Source organism: Cervus canadensis, chromosome 11, assembly GCF_019320065.1.
Source record: "Cervus canadensis isolate Bull #8, Minnesota chromosome 11, ASM1932006v1, whole genome shotgun sequence".
Classification (NCBI taxonomy): Eukaryota; Metazoa; Chordata; class Mammalia; order Artiodactyla; family Cervidae; genus Cervus; species Cervus canadensis.
This window is the reverse complement of record NC_057396.1, coordinates 70,388,250-70,404,894: the sequence shown is the minus strand read 5'-3', so window position 1 is coordinate 70,404,894 and position 16,645 is coordinate 70,388,250. Positions and strand designations below refer to the sequence as shown.

Here is a 16,645-nt window from a genome sequence, read left to right as displayed (position 1 = left end):
GAGCAGGGCTGAGGATGAGCTCAGAGCCTGAGGAAGGACGGCGGACTGGGTTCAGCTGGGGGCACTGGGGAGTTTCACCTGAGGCTGGCAACCAGAAAGAGGGCAGGACCAGGTGATACTGTCAAAGAGGCAGTGCCACTGCAGTGCACTGTTCTCAGTATCTGTCCCGCCCTGCCTCCAGTCAAAGCAAGGGGACGGAATCAGCCCCGGGGGACATCTGACTCTCTGAACTCCAGGCCTGCCAGGAGGAAGTCTTTGCCCCCGGCTGCCCTCTCCCTGACTCTACGGGGTTTTCCAAACACATTCATTTCTTTATGCCTGCTGCCCGAGCACAATGCTACCACGCAGGGAACACTCCTGCCATGTTTCCAGAGGTGCTGTTGGAGGTTCTTCTCATTCACTAACCTATCAGATCGCTTACCATCCCCAGAGGGATGTAATACGATGGCTCTCAAACTTGGAAGCACTTTAGAAACACCTGGCAAGTTTTATAAAATGCCCAGCCCCACCTGCAGACCTGATGAGTCAGACATGCCCAGGTAAGAGTTAGGAATCTGTACTTCCTAAAGGTCCTGAGATCACTGTGACGTTCTGTTTGGTAGAGAGAAAAGGATGCGGGTTTTGGAATCAGACTAGAGTTCAAACTCTGTCTCTGACTCTTAAACTTGCTGTGTGATTCTCGGCAAACTACTCATCTCTTTGAGCTTGTGTTCCGCTCATCTATAAAAACGGGAGAGGTTAATACCCATCCTGCTTATTTAAGAGACTGATGTAAAGGTACCCGCCATTCTCCCGCTTCTTTTTCTTCCTCCTGAGGGTTCGCTGCTATGTGCGCAAACCTGTGCCCTTCACGAGGGACACAGCCACAGGTCAGAAGAGCCTGACACTTGATGCCCTGTGGGCAGGGACAGGAAGCCTCTGGCGGAGCCCCCCCTCCCCCTCACGAGCCTGTGAACATTGGAGGCTACATCCTGCGGAGCTGGGTGTCAACTGCTCCCTCTTGCAGGGCTGTGGGTGACAAAACAGAGGCATGAGTCGCTTTGCGCCCTTTCCCGTTTGATGTGACACCGAAGCCTGCATGGTTTCACAAGGGCCTACGGAGGGAGCTCCACCTGCCCGCGTGAGGATCCAGATCTGTGGGCTTGGCGACACTGTGCTGGGGCAAAGAGCAGGGCCCTGGTTAGGGCAGGGCAGCCAGAGGGATCAGGTCAGCATCACAGGAACGCCAACTTGTACAGGAAAAAGCTGCCCGTGTTATTGGTGGGTGAGGTCACCTCTGGGGAAGGGACAGGGCAAAGCTCGGGGCGTGGGGGGCCCCCAGTACCATGAAGCCCGGACAACTGAGAGCAAGTGAGCAGGAGGCCCTGGGCACACTCCAAGTGGTCAGAGTCCAGTCTGAGTTAGCTCTGGGGTCCTGAGCTGATTGGCTGCAAGCTCCGCGGCCGCTGGAGAGAAGGCCAGGGTGAGCCAGGAGAAAACCCAGGGAGCCAGGTGGCAGCACTCACGGGGCTCCACCTCCTCTCACCTTACACCCGGACTGCAGGGGCAGGAAGCGGCTCCCGGGCCAACGCCAGCACACAGGCCCCTGGCGCCTTCCACTCAGTCTTTCCACACCCTCCCCCAGAGTCCTGGTCAAAGCCCTGTCACAGGCACAAGATGGTGACATTTGGCGTGCTGGGGGAGGGGGCGAGACAAAGCTTGAAAGAACCAGCACCCCATCCCCTTCCCAGCAGGACTAGATGGGGGCAGAGGGGGATATGTCTACTCCCCAGCAGAGGTTGCGGGGCCTCCCTGCTAAATCAGAGCAGTGTAGAACAGGTGGTCAGACTACCCCACCCCCCCACCCCAAGGAGCAGCTTAAAATGCCCAGCGATTATATCGGTGACCAGGGCTGCGGGGACAGGCACGGGTCGTGACAGTAGGATCCAGGAGGCCACGTTCTGCGGATGCCATGCGGCTCGGTGGTAGGCAACCCGGCCACCCGGAGGACCAGGGTGACGACGACGACGTGACTGCCCACCTCTCTGGGGCCGGGAGGTTCAGAGGGCGCCCGGTTCCCATCAGTGCCAAGAAAGGGGATCGTGACTAGTCGTGGGGGCCCGATCCGCTGGTGCCAGGGGGTTAGGTGATTCTGCCTCCCTGCTGGAGAGCTAGAAGCCGCCCCTGTCTCAGTACTCCAGAGAAGGCGCGCTGAGCTGCCGGTGCCAGAGAATGACACCTCCCCACCCACCCGGTGACAGTGCCCGGACGCCGGGGGCGGACCACCCCCATGCAGAGCCCAACGCCAAGACAGCCCGGATCGCCAGCGCGCAGGTACACCCCGCCCGGGGTCAACACCAGGTGGCCGAGGGATGCTTCCCGCCGCCGCCGCGCTCACCTGTGCCCGAAGAGCCGCAGCCCTGGGAAGCGCCGCTTGCTGAGACGCCGCGGCGCCTTGTCCGGCTCGGGACCCGCGTCGCGCTCGGAGCCGCTGGACGAGGCGGAGGCCGACTCGGAGTCGCTGCTCCGGGCCTCGGGGCTGCCGTCCCGCGGCTCCATCCGGCCCTAGCCCCGGCCGGCGGCGGGCCCGCGGGAGACGCCCATGCCGGGCCGGCGGCCGGGGCTCAGCACGCCGGCTCCTCAGCGCCCGCCTCGGCCATGGCGCGCGCTGACTCCGCCCGCCCCGCGCCGCGCGCCCCCGCGCCCCACGCCCAGGTGCCGGGGAAGCGGCCGCCGCCGCTCCAGGAAGTGCCGCCAGCTGCGGCCGCAGGACCCCGCATAGCTGGCCGGGCCGCTGCCTGCCCCGCCGCCGAGCACGCCCCCTCGGTTACGCGGCGGCGCCCGGCCCGCCGCGCCCTCTGCCGGCGGCCCGCCGAGCCGCAAGCCGCCTGGGCCGCCAGAGGGGCGGGGCGGGACCGAGGGAGGGGGTGGGGCCGCAGAGGCCCCGCCCACGAGCCCAAGCGGCTGCCCCGCCCACGAGCCCGAGCGGGTCCGCCGCCCGGATCCGATCGCGTCTCCAGCCTGACACGCCCGCGCGGCCCGCGAACCCGGACACGCGCAACCTTGTTTTCTTCCTCTCAGCCTCCGCCTCCCCCACCGGGCCACCCACATGCTCACAACTGAACACTCGCGAGGGGGGCTGTCGCCACCTCCCCTCTCACGTCTACAGGGAGTAGACACCTCTCTCGCACACCGGGTGCCCGTCACGGCCACTTACGGCAGCTCCACCCCTACTCGCTCGGCTCTCCGAAATCACGCCCACGGGAACAAAAGTCACACGGCGCCCCCGGTACACACGATTACGCTCACCCATTACTCAAGTCGAGCACTTCCCACCCCCAGCTTCTCACACTTCAGAGATTTTATACCAGGACCAAAGTCACTGAAGGACCCTCGCGCACACCAGGGACACGTTTGTTACACAAATTCATCTTTCCACATCTCTGCAAGGCTGTTTCTAGCACTGTCACACTCCCAGAACATGGCAATTTCCCAACACAATCTGCGAGGGGACCTGTAGATCTCCTCAGGACTCACCTGCACGTCTCTCACACACAAATACGTAGACAAAAGGAAGGACCGCACTGTCATTCCCCAACATACATGCCGTCCGCGAACACATACGTCTGTCTTCTATGCTCAACTATAACCCAGGACAATGGTTACATGTTGCATCCCCCTCAAGTATACCTTGTACGTTTCTGCTCAGTCACATCCGATAGTTTGTGACTTTTTGAGCCCATCAAGCTCCTCTGTCCACGGGATTTTTTCCAGGCAAGAATACTGGAGTGGGTTGCTAGTTCCTCCTCCAGGGGATCTTCCTGACCCAGGGATCGAACCTGTGTCTCCTGTGACTCCTGCCTTGGCAGGTGGATTCTTTACCAGAGTCACCTGGGCTTCGCTCCATATACCTTACTCACCTAGAAGTGTACCTCACAGACATACAAACACACCCCCTCAGACAGCAAAGTGTGTCCTCTTCTAGAGATGAGGAAAACCGCTGGAACTAGAGCAGTCACCTGTGGTTGGCAAGGCCAGCACACACACACTTGAGAATCAGCAGCTCGGGGGCTGCCTCTGATAGCTCCTGCAGGGCAGCCAGGCGGCTGGAGAGTATGGTCTTCTCTCTCCAGCACTGCCACCCTGATGCCCATATGAGGTGCCCGCTGTTTCTGTTAGCACTCCTCTCTGCAAAGCCACATCCTGTGTCACTTCACTTTCACCCTCTCTGGGGTTCTGGCAGCCCATTTTCCAGCCTCAGCCAGCCACATACAGCCAGTGCTGGGAGCTGTGACATGTGGGCAGGCCTGCCTTTTGAAACCAATAGTCACCATCCAGAAGCTCAGAACCTTCTCCCAGCTTCCTTTGAGTTTCCTCCTGGCCTGGACCAGGCATGGGGTACCACCCCCTGGAGTGCTCCCACCAGCAGCAGGTGCCAGAGCAGCAGTGAAATCCCCCAGAGGGCTGGACACGGTCCTCCTCGGGTGCCTGGGACCCTTTGGGAAAGTTTCCCAATGGCTCTGACCAAGCTCTGAGCAGGGAGATCAGAGGCAGCTGAAGACCCTGCTGATTCTGTGCAAAACATCCACTGCCACATTCCTGTGGGGGCTTCTCTTCCCAGATCCCGTTGCTGTTAGCTCCCTCGACTCCGCCTTCTGCAAGCTCAGCCCCCTGCCACACTGCCCCCCAGCAATTCCAACATCAGAGCCCCTCTTACGCTGCCAGGAAGCCCTCTGTCCTTTTCTGAGCCTCTGCAGAGCCACCGGACACAGGGAGAGGGGCAACCCCACTTCGGCTGACTCCCCTACCCCAGATAAAAGGCTCATGGAGGGACTGAGGGCCAAAGGTCCCCGTGTCCATTCTCAGGCCGCCCAAGTACCTACTGAGACTGGGGGACCTCGGCTGGGATCTGTGGGACGTCCCAGGAGCGGTAGCGCCACATCTGTCTCAGAGCCCCGGGCCGCTCCCCTTCTTCCGTCGCCAGAAGCTCCGCGGGGCCAAGAGCTGCAGCCTCATCGCAGCCTCCCCCAGTACTGCGGCCGGCCCCCCGTGCGCTCATCCTGCCCGGCGACTCTCTTCCTCTTTCGGCACTTCCTGACCCGGGGGCCCTGCGAGAGGCCGGCCGGCTGCCCCGGAGAGGACCACAGGCCTCGCAGACGCCTTCCGCTGGCCAGGGCAGGAGGCTGGCTGGCAAGAAGGGCTTGCCAGCCCGAGAGGGCGAGAGGCAGGTGAGGACAAGCCCGGCCCAGCAGTCAGGAGACAATACCAAGTCAGAGGCTGCCAGGCAGCCGGCAGGCCTGCCCAGGCTGGGATCTGAACCTCGGCCCCCGTCTGACCTCCCTCTCCGCCTAACAGCTCTGATCTTCACCTCTTGGTCCTGCCGAGGCCGCCCCCTTCATCACCACCACCGGGTGCCCTGGGACCATGCCCAGCCTGCCTGCAGCTCTGTCTCCTCTCAGCCCTGTGAGCACCACACCGCCTAACACAGGGTCAGGCACACAGAATGTGGCGGAGTGGAAAGGTAACTGGAATGGAACTAGATGATGTGGTCCTACATCCTGTTTCTGCCCCTTACCAGCTGTGTACCCTGGTCCGAGAGGTCTGTCTCTCCAAGGTCACCTGAAATCCTTTTAGGAATAAGGTAGGCTATAAATAGATAGACTAGGGAACACTCGTGTCAGGGAGCTTTTTTGAGCCTTATTTTCTCATCTGTAACGTGGAAGGGGGCACTAGTAATAACTAAGCTCCTGGAGTTTTTTGTTGTCGTTTCTTTGGTAAGTCGCGTCCGACTCTGCGATCCCATAGGCTGTAGCCCACCAGGCTCCTCTGTTGGTGGGATTTCCCAGGCAAGAATACCAGAGTGGGTTGCCATTTCCTTCTGCAGGGGATCTTCCCGACCCTGGGATTGAACCAGCGTCTCCTAGTTTTAGGAGGATTAAATAAGAGGCAAAAGGATTTATAAATTAATTCATTCAGTAAACAGTTGCTGAGTGCCTTCTGCGCATCAGGCTCCAGATCAGACTGGACAGCAGTGTGCAAGGAGCACACGCTCTAACCTCATGTTGTTGCTTAAATTCTATTCTAAACAAATCATATATGAAAGAATGTCAGGGGATGAGATGAGATGAGCTACAGAGAAAAATGAAGCCACGGTGAAGGGGGAAGAGGAGGATAATGGAGATGTTCCCTGAAGAGGCAACAGTTGAGAACAGATTCGAATGAATTGAGAGAGTAAAAGATGTGACTTTCTGGGAGAACAGCAGTCCAGGTGGAAGAAGCAGTCAGAGCAAAGACCCTTTGAGTAGGAATGTACTGGATGTGTCTAAAGAATAGCAAAGAGGCCACACTGGGTGGACTTTGAGGCCATTTCTGAGAATTTGCTAAATAAATAGTAAGGCATATATTTACTCTTTATTATTTGGGTTGGTTCTGGGATGGAAATCATACCTTCCTCAAGCACTCTTTAATCATGCTGCTCTATAATTAGTTCTTTAGCTCTATATGTGTTTGTTACCCCAGAAAGGCTGTAAATTTCTCGAGGACAGAAACGGTGTCAGTTCAGGTCAGTTCAATAAATATTGACACTACAGAACCTGCAGACACAGGAATGAATGTACACGGTGCCCTTCCAGCCCTTAGAAACCTCATCTGGGGACTTCCTGGGTGGTCCAGTGGCTCCCAATGCAGGGGGCCAGGGTTTGATCCCTGGTCAGGGAACTGGATCTCACATGTCAGAATTAAAATTCCACGTGCCGCAACAAAGACCCGACACAGCCAAATAAATAAGTAAACAAATATTAATTAAAAAAAGAAAGAAACCTCTGTCCGGGGCTGTAATCACCTTTGTGGCCCTCATGACTGGAACATAACACTTCTCATCAACTATTCGTTTCATAAATCACACTATGTCATGCATAAGTAATACTTGGTAATAATAATAATGATAAATAGCTAATATTTCTTGGACATTACTGTGCCCCAAACCTTTGAATTCCTGTGACAACCTTATGACATAGATCTTGTTATTTCCCCCCTTTGACTGATGGGGAACCTGAGGCACAGAGTGGCTAAGCTCATTTGTCCAAGGGGACCCAGCCTGTGAGTGGTAGAAATAAGACTTTCACCCCCGAGTCGGTACCCGTGAATAAGACATCCTACTGTCCCTGTGGGGTTGGGGACAGAGCCAGGTAATGCCACTGAGGCTTGGCACCCCCTTTCCCAGGGCTTCTGCCTCCAGCCCATCATCCTGCCTCGATCAAGGTGGGTCCTGTGTAAAGCCCCAACAGAGACTCTGCCAGCCAGGCCGAGGCCTGTACTAGAAGGAGGCTGTTGCAGGGCCTTGTCTTCCCCCACCCCCCAGGGATTCTGGAAGTAGCTTGAACAGTTAAACAGAGGAAATGGGGCTGGGCTTGTTTTCAGTGAGGCTTCTGGCAGCCCTGGAGCAGCAGAGAGCAGGAAATGTGACTCCTGGAGGGGAAGCCAGGCAGGCTGGGGACTCTGAGAGATAGAGCAGCCTGGCTGTGGACCACGGTCCCCGCGGGCTTGTACTCACTGAAGCTGTCGGTGCTTTGTAGGTGGGGTGGGGAAGACGAGGCTGGAAGGGACAGGTGCACAGGGCCGGGGAGAATGCCCTTGGCAGTTCCTAGGACAAGGTGTGCCAGCACTGGGGAGCTGGGGACCCCTCAGAATCCACGCAGATACTCACAGGAAGAGGAATCTGGGTAAGAAAATTATTCTGGGCTTGGTCGAGGCCCCAGAGGATGGGGTGTTCTACTTTCCATGGCCTGGATGAGCGAGTGGGAGCTGGGGAAAAGAAATGTACCAGGGCACCAAACACGGAACCCACGGTCTGGACAGTCTCTGCTCTCAAAACCAGCCAAGCCAACCTCCTTGGCCTGACCTTCAGGGCTCCTTATGCTCTGGTTCCTTTCGTTTTGGCCTCTTGGTCCAAGTTTTCCCTGCAGAGATGTTTCTCTCAGCTCACGCCGTGCTGGTGCCTGCCTCTCAGTAAGTTCTCAATAAACATTTCTTCCCTCTTTCTTCACACTTCCTTTAACACGCTGCCCTCACCCCTCCACTCCATTCTGCTTATGCTGCTTCCTTTGCCCCATCTGCCCATAGAGCTTGGCCAATCTGAACCTCCATCTTGCAAAACCCCAGTCCTCAAAGCAAAAAAAAAACAAAAATGGGAAGGTGGAAAGAGTTGGGTCAAACCCCAGAGCTTGCTGTGCAATGCTGGGCCAATCACTTAACATCTCTGGGTTGGACCAGATGGTTTCTAAATCTTGTCCAGTTCTGACAGTTTCATTTGAATCTCCTTCCCTGATCTCCAGGTTTCCACTCATTCATTCATTCATATGACACATATTTTATAAAGACCTACTAAGTGAAAGGGGACGACAGAGGATGAGATGGTTGGATGGCATCACCGACACGAGAGACGTGAGTTTGAGTAGGCTCCGGGAGTTGGTGATGGACAGGGAAGCCTGGCATGCTGCAGTCCACGGGGTCGCAAAGAGTCGATCACGACTGAGAGTCGGACATGACTGAGCGACTGAAGTGTCGAGTGCTGCTCTAGAGTTAGTCCTCCTACCCCACTGATGTCTCTCTGACATTCATCTTTTTTTCCCCCAGATACTCCTCCATTATATGACTTTTTCTGCATATGCAGTCTTATCTCCTTACAGGATTCCTGACCCCAGTGTTGCTTCTGGCTCTGTGCTGGATGCATAGGATGTGCTTAGTAACTTCCTATGGAAGTTGAAATGAGCTGAATATAGGAGCCCAACAGGCGGAGCAGAGGGAGGGAGCTGGCTTCCTGTTTGCATGAGTGGCTGTGGTGAGACATGGGGGATTTTTGGAGCCCATGTCCCTTCCCAGCAGCTAAGTCTGTGATCCAGGTACCTGCCGGAGTCCTTGGGAGCAAGCTAGAGCCCCAAAACACCTGCCGATCCACAGAGGAGACAGATGTACCTGAGCTGGGCTGCAGGTGCTGCTGGCTAGTGACAGATGGAATTTTGATTAGGCTCCTTCTGGGTAGCCTCATTAAAGTCATGTGTGGGAGGAAATCTGGAGGAGGGCCTGGGGGCCCTTTCCCACTGGGGCAAGAGAGCTGTGAATATAGCACAGGTGGCTCCAGAGTCATAGGTGGTCTCTCACACCACGATCTCTCTTGGAAACTGTCCTTGGGCACCTCCCAGGTGCCCAGGCTGGGGGAGGTGGGGAGAGGGGCCTAGGTGTCTGTGCCCTTGCTTGGGGTTAGCTGGATCTGCCCTCAGGAGCTTCCTGCTGCTTCCAGCCTGGATGGTAGCACCAGACCCCTCAGGGCAAGATAAGCAGGTCCTTCAAGCCTCTCATCCCCATCTGTTGGATCACAAGCTCTGATTGCAGAACCACCTCCCAGCCCCCACACCCCTCTGCTATTATGCCTCCCAGGGATCTGTGCACTTAGTATAGACCCCAGAAGGAAAGATCCCCAAGGATGAATGTCCAGGCCTTGGAAGCCTGACAAAGGGCTTTGGAGTGAAACTGACCTGAGTCTGGATGCTGGCTCTCCCAGTTACTGACTGTGGGATCTTAGCACATTGCTTAACGTCTCTGAGGCTCAGTTTCTCATCTGTAAGATGCTGCCCAGCGGTCCTCGGATTCTCCCTCACTCTATGAATCCTGATTAGCCGTCCTTCCCCAAACATCCATAGACCAAGAACCCTGGTTAAGCACAGAGGGGCCCAGCAGAAAACAAATCTGTTCCCAATGCCTTCTCTACCCACTTTGTGCACCCTCGAAGACACATTTCCTCCCTAGCCTGTGCTAAATTTGTCTTTGAGACCTGGATCCTTGAGGGCTTCTCTCAATGCTCTGATCTGCAACAGCACCAATGGAAGTGAAAATGAGACTCCAGCTCAGGCTTCCTGATGCCTTTTCAGCAGCACAGCAGAGAAGAACCTGTTCCAATGCATCTGCTGGAACTGGTCTTCCAGCTCCCCTCCAGAAAGGCCGCTGGTGCAAGAGGTGGGGGACATGGGATGCTGAGGGGGCCTGTCTCAAGCACCCTGGGCCAAAATAGGGTCTGATAAGGCCCACTTTCTGGAATCCCAATCCCGACACAGCTGCCTTCGCGATAAGCCTGGCCCCACCTCTGGGCACAGCCCTCCCTGCCGGCCTTTGACTCACTAGTCAGCAAGAACCTCAGGTCCCTGAGGGGAGGAAGGAGTTCCGGGCTGGGCCTGGGCCCCCGCCCTTCCCAAAGGAAGGAAAATGATAGACCCCCCAGCTTCCGGCTTCCTCTGGCAGTGGGCCCCCTCCTTCAGCTCCAGCTCAGCTCTCTGCCCCCGGTTTTTGCATTTTTAATTCAGGACAGAATGTGATCTCTTGCAGCTCCTTGCTTTATCCTGTTGCTATTTAAATTACAAATCGGCCCCATCTCCCTGTCACTCTTGGGTTATTTTTAGCTTCTGGTAAATAGCAGCAGGGAGAGTCGGATCAGGTGCCCCTCCCTCGAGGAGCTTTGTACCCGCAGTCCCATGCCCACAGCAGGGGGCACCCTCCCCTGCCAGCTGGCACCCCTGATCTCGTCCCCCCAGCCTCTCTGTAGGGGTGGAGGGGGCGGGGTGAGGACTACAGTCTGGGGACATGCACACATGCTCAATATTTGCTCTTGCACTCAGTTGCTCAGTCATCTCCGACTCTTTGTGACCCCATGGACAATAGCCCGCCAGGCTCCTCTGTCCCTGGGATTCTCCAGGCAAGAATGCTGGAGGGGGCTGCCATTTCCTCCTCCAGAAGATCTTCCCGACCGAGGGATCAAACTCGCACCTCTTGTGTCTCCTGCATTGGCAGGTGGATTCTTTACCACGAGCGCCACCTGGAAAGCCCTCCCTTTGTTGAACTCTCACTCCCGGTCTCACCAAGCATCCATTGTTCCAGGCCAACCTTGTTAAGGGACGTTTCTGGCCTGCCCTGCACCCTCAACCCACAAGGAGATCCAGCTAGAGAGGGTAGAAGATCTAACTTCCGTCTCACTCCTGCTAAAAGTCAGGAACTTTACATGTCTTATTTCATCTTGCCAGCCACCTTCTGGTACAGGTATTACTGTTCCCATTTTCCATAGAGGAAATGAGGTCAGAGGTGAAAGTGATTTACCCAGCTAGGAAGCGGCAGAGCTGGAATTCGAATCCAGATTTCTCTGACCCTGTCTCTCTCAGTGCAATGCATGTGCCAATTTGCTCAATGCCCAGGTTTGTTCCTAATGCCCACCATCAGCTGTCTTTCCCAAGTGTTCGTCTCATGCCCATCTGCTGGATCAGGGGTTGGCAAACTATGGCCAGTGGACTACATCTGGCCCGCTGCCTGATTTTGTGGGGCTGTGAGCTAAGAATGGTCTTTACAATTTTAAGTGGTTGGAAAAAAAAGCTAAAGAATAATATTTGTGACAGTAGAAATCATATGAAATTTAAAGTTCAGTGCCTATAAATAAAGTTTTACTGGAATCCAGTCACGTTCATTGGTTTCCATATTGTGTATGGCTGCGTTTGCAGTGATGGCAGAGCAGAGCTACAGGACCATGTGACCTGCAAAGCTGGAAATATTTACTGCCTGGCCCTGGACTGAATCATACTTCTGTCAAGAGAAGAATGTTATCTCATACATGTATCTCATACAGCGTCTGGCCCAGGGTCAGCTCCAGACAGAGGTGCTGGTACTCCTTTAAGGTCTTTCTAGGGCCACGACTGATGCTGGGAAAGATTGAAGGCAGGAGGAGAAGGGGACGACAGAGGATGACATGGTTGGATGGTATCACCGACTCAGTGGACATGGGTTTGAGTAAACTCCGGGAGTTGGTGGTGGACAGGGAGGCCTGGCGTGCTACAGTCTGTGGGGTCACAAAGAGTCGGACACAACTGAGCAACTGAACTGACTGATTGAGGGCCACAGCAGCATCCAGTAAGGGAATGCCCCTGCCAGCCACACCCCCAATGATCCAGCTCACTTTTTACCTTTTGTCTATCTCCTCCAGCTTCTCTATAGGTAAAGCCTGTGGTTTCCAAACCTACTTGACTATCAGAATTATTGGGGGAGGTTTTTCTTTTCCACCCATTTTACTATTTTAAATTCTTTTTGTTTATTTTAATCTTATTTATTTACTTATTTGGCTGTGCCGAGCCTTAGTTGCAACATGTGGGATCTAGTTCCCTAGATCGAGTCTGGACCCCCTGCATTGGCAGCACGGAGTCTTAGGCACTGGACCACCTAGTAAAGTCCCACCTGGGGAAGGTTTTTAAAAGTCGAGATGCCCAGACCCAAGCCCAGACCCTCTGTATCAGGATCTCTAGGGAGGGCTTTAGAAATAATTTTAAAAGAGATCCTCAGCTGATCTGGGGTCTGGGATCCACTGGGCTTATCTCCAGAGGTTCAAGTTCTGCATCTTCTGACTGGTCCTTTCAGGCCAAAGCCAGTGTCTCTTATACCCCTGGCTTCCCCTAGGCTGGAGGCCACCCTCCAGTGGGCCTTGAGCTCAGTCCTTGAGTGCCTGGGAGTTTTCCTCAGGCCCAGAGGCAGAAACAAGGTGTCCTCCCACTTCCCTCCCCGCCAAGAGTTTCTCCTGCCAGAAACCTGCCGCCTCTCCATCCCCGTGAAGCAGCTGCCAGGGCTGCTTCCAGCCCACACCCCCGGAGCTGCTGCGGGGTGGAAGGGAACCTATTTCCCAGAAACCCCCATGGCCCTAAAAGCTCCTACTGTCCTGCTGAAAATCCCCGTCCTCACTGACGTCAGAGGCAGCCAGGCCTGATCCCACTTCCGCTGCCACCCCTCGCCCTCGAATTTTTTTGCCCCCGCATTTCTGTTTAAAAGCCTTTTCTCTCTGTGAATGGCTTTCAACTGCTTTTCTTAGCAGCTCCTCACAGCAGGGTGGGAGGTTTAGCTGCGCGCCAGAGCTGCAGGGAACTGCAGGCAGGCGGAGGAGGTGGAAAGGCCCATGGCGGGCCTGAGCTCTGGCCAGCCGCCGGCGGCCTGGACGACAGTCACAGGGGAGGGCTAAGTCCTCCCACTGGGGTCCCGTGGGTGGACCTGGGCCCTGTCTCTTTCTCAGGGCTTCCTCCACCCTTCTTGCCCTGACGCTCTGTCCTGCCCTGGTCCTAAGACAAGACTTCTGGCCTTGCCTCCGGGTGTGAGGAGGCGCCTCACTTGATCTGTCCAGGTGTGGTGACAGCTGGAGTCCTCCATGGTGCTATTTTCTGCAGCCTTCACACAGGTGACCCAGAGGTCTCCCCATCTCCCCATCCTTTCACAGTCAGAGGGGAGCCACAGCTTGGTGACCCTGCGTCCTTAGTGACGAGAGGCCTCAGGTTTGGGCTGGGGAGCGCCCTCCACTCAGGAGCCGCCCTGGGCTAATCCCAGCCCTCGTGTCTGTCTCCGAGTGTGTGTGTTCCCGCATAGCATCTTCTCGGCCCTTGGGTCATTCTCTGCCTCCATCCCCCTAAGCCTCTACTCCACACTGGCTTCCTTTTCAGCTCCAGATGCTGTTCAGTCCTGACCCACAACTTAAGGAAAACCTTGGGTCACTCTCTTATGTCACAGGTGAAGAACTGAGACCCAGAGAGAGAGAGAGAGAGAGAGTGTGTCTAGGTTAAGGACACAACGCAAGTCACTGCCAAAAGTGGGAATACAAGCCAGGCCTCCCGACTCCCAGAGTAATATTTCTTCCATTCGATGCCCCATCACCCATCAGTCTCTTTGTTCTCTCTCCTCTGCCAGGAGACTTTCAGGGGCCCCTCTCTCTGCAACTAGGGGACAGATGATACCCTTCTCTCAGCACGGTGTTCTAGAAGAACTCGGAACTGTAGTCCAGGGTACCTTTGATTCCTTTCAGGCCTCAGACGGTAAAAGTAGGGCCATGGGAACCTCACCTCCTGCCCCATTTATTCTGAGCATCTCACTTCATGGTGGTGGTGAAGTCCCCTCCCCTCATCTCTCATCTCCCCCCCGATGGTTTCATAGCCATTAAAAATACTGGAGTCCAGGACTTCCCTGGTGGCCCAGTGGCTAAGTCTCTGCACTCCCAAAGCAAGGTGGCCTGGGTTTGACTCTTGATCAGGGAACTAGATCTCACATGCCGCAACTAAGACCCAGTGCAGCCAAATAAATAAACGTAAATATATGTTAAAAAGAAACTGGAGTCCTTCAAGCTCCCAGGACTGGTCAGTTTTAGGATATACCTTCCCAGAAGCCCCAGGGAGGAGCAGGGCAGCCTCACACATCCCAAGTCCTCGGGGTTGTGAACAGAGATATTTGTCCCCTCTAACCAGGCTGATGGCTTCAAGGACTGCAGATACCTTCATGTCCCTGTCGGACCCCCCAAAGGTCACTCTGAGCCAGGGGCTTTTGAGAGGGGCAGCAAGTCCTGGTTGAGGCTGTGGTCTGGGAGATGGGGATGATAAGGGCTGTCCTCCACCCCGCTCTCATCCCTTCTCTGTGTAACTTACCCACCCTTTCTTGAGGAGCGGTCCTCCCCCACCCCATCCCAAATCAGAGAAGTGGTCCCTGGGGCCCACTGCTCCAGCTGATTCCTCCGGGCACAGGTGAAGGTAGGGTGGGAGGGCAAGTTTCAGTCTGCCTCCGGGATGCCACGGAGGATCTGCATAGGCAGAGGGGTCCACAGGGGGGTTCCTTCCCTTTCTCTAGGCAGCAGGGTCTCAGCCATGGTGGCAGGGAGGGCATCTCAGTCACTTCCACAGGCCAGCGCCTAGCACAGGGTCAGCCCCCAGGAAAGCTCAAGTAACACCTATTGAATGAAGGGGGGGTCCCTCTTTCCCCCAGAAGAAGGGCTGGGGGCATCACCTGGGTCTCCCCAGCAGACAGAGGTTTGTAAGGATCATATCTTGATTATTTTCCCCCCTCAGCGCCCAGTACAGAGCCTGACACGCAATTGGCGTCAGTAACTCCACGTTGAATGAACAGGGCTTTCACTATTACACGTTCATTAGAGGAAGGGCCGCAGAAGCTCCCCCGTGGACACAGACGACAGAGACCCTCTGGTAGTCGATTCTGAACCCCCAGGGCCTGCCAGGCAGGTGCCCCATGAGTCTTGATGGAAGGTGGGGGTGGTCCCAAGCGGTGGGTTCCCCTCTGCCCGCATCCTCCTTACCTGTAAGACACCTGTTTCCTTAGGTGCATCTGGCGGAACCGCTCCTCCACCGGGGGTCCGGCGGCCCCGCTCCGGGGTGCCTCGGCCTCCTGGCCTCGCCGGCAGCGCCTTCGCACCACCTCCTCCTCGGCCGCCCGGCCGCCGCCAGCCCCGTCCCCGCGGGGCCCTCCGCCGCCCGGCCCCTCGGCCATCCTGCGGCCGCCCGCTTCCCGCGGCTCCGGCGGCCTTTCGGGGTTCCCTGCTCAAGTTCAGTCTCCCTTCCTTCCGAGCCCGGGGCCGCGAGGCGGGGGTTGGGGGGTGGGGAGCGCGCGGTCCCGCACGTCCCTCCCGACGTCAGGGGCTCAGACGGCTGCTGGGAGCCGCGCCCGACAAGGGCCGGCGGGGAGCCACCCGCGCCCCTCGGGGGAGCGGTCTTGGTGGGTGTCAGGGTGCTGCGTGGTGAGCGCTGGGGGCGCCCCCCGGACGGCTGGAGCCCGAGCCCGGGCGCCGAGCGCGCTCCTGCAGCCACAGCCGCTGCCGCGCACCCGGACTGTCACCTTAGAGACACCCGCCCGCCCGCGGGGTACAGGGGAGGGCGCCGCCCCGCCGCTCCAGCCCGGCTCGGGCACCGGAGGAGCGAGCCCGGCCCGGCCGCGGCGGGCACGAACCCGGCTCTGGGCGCCCGCCAAAGCCCACCCCCGGGCCCCCTCCCCTGTACCCCGCCGCCTGGCAGCTGCCAATCAAAGGCCCGCCCGTCACTCAGCGGCAGTGATGCACCCCCCTCGGCCCGCGCTTTCCGGCTTCGGCATTCGCCGCGGCGGCGGGCAGGTTGGGGGGGGCGGGGTGGGAGATGTTGGCGGGGGCGGTGACACGAGCTGGCTTTAACCCCGTCGGTGCCACGGGACTTGAGAGACCCAATTAGATTTGAAGAAGGGGCGCAAGAAGGGCAACAAGGGCCAGGATGCCTTGAATTTGAGGATGGACTTGATTGCAGGTAAAGTGTTAGCTCTCTAGGCCTAGCTCTCCGCTGAACCCTGCCCAGATGCCAGAGGGTGTGGGATGCAGAGCCTGCAGCCTCCTGTGGCCTGTCCCCTGAAAGCCCTGGGCCAGGGTCTCCCAGAAGATTGAATCCATCTCTGGGTCGGGAGAGGGGAGAACCCAGCTCAGGAAGGAAAGACTAGAGGTCTCTTTGAGGTTCATCTTCTTCTCCCTGGAAATCCCATGGTTCCTCCTTGCAGCATCTCCTCTTGTCCTTGGATGTTCTGCACTTGAACCTTTTGTCTGGGTGATGGCAGGACCTGGGGTAACTTCTCAGATCTAATGCCTCCTATCCACTACCCTAGACTCATCTTTCTGAAGTTGACCTTTTGATCTCGGGTGGCCTGCAACGGCTTGGAGTGGGGCTTGGGTTCCCCGCCAGAGATTGGAGCTGCTGGATTACGGCAGTGAAAGCACCAGATCTTAGCCCCTAGACCAGTGATCAGTGCCAAGCGCCCTCACCTAAGACAGACAGTATCGAAGCAAGTGGAGTATTTATTAAAAGGA

The 16,645-nt window shown here is 56.9% G+C and overlaps 1 protein-coding gene across 8 annotated transcripts in view; it reads right to left on the bottom strand.

Annotated features, from left to right (window-relative positions):
• Positions 1–15,361, bottom strand: part of DGKZ (diacylglycerol kinase zeta) — a 44,016-nt gene extending 28,655 nt beyond the window's left edge. For 2 of the 8 annotated variants that reach the window (XM_043481111.1, XM_043481119.1), the window contains exon 1: positions 4,863–5,053. In XM_043481111.1, the coding sequence (XP_043337046.1) occupies positions 4,863–5,038 (176 nt within the window). In that variant the 5' untranslated portion in view covers positions 5,039–5,053. Of the gene's footprint in view, positions 1–2,377; positions 2,734–4,862; positions 5,054–15,121 lie in introns of those variants that run through there. The other 6 variants (XM_043481115.1, XM_043481116.1, XM_043481113.1 and 3 more) reach the window with 4 other exon arrangements.
• Between the last annotated feature and the right edge of the window lie 1,284 nt (positions 15,362–16,645).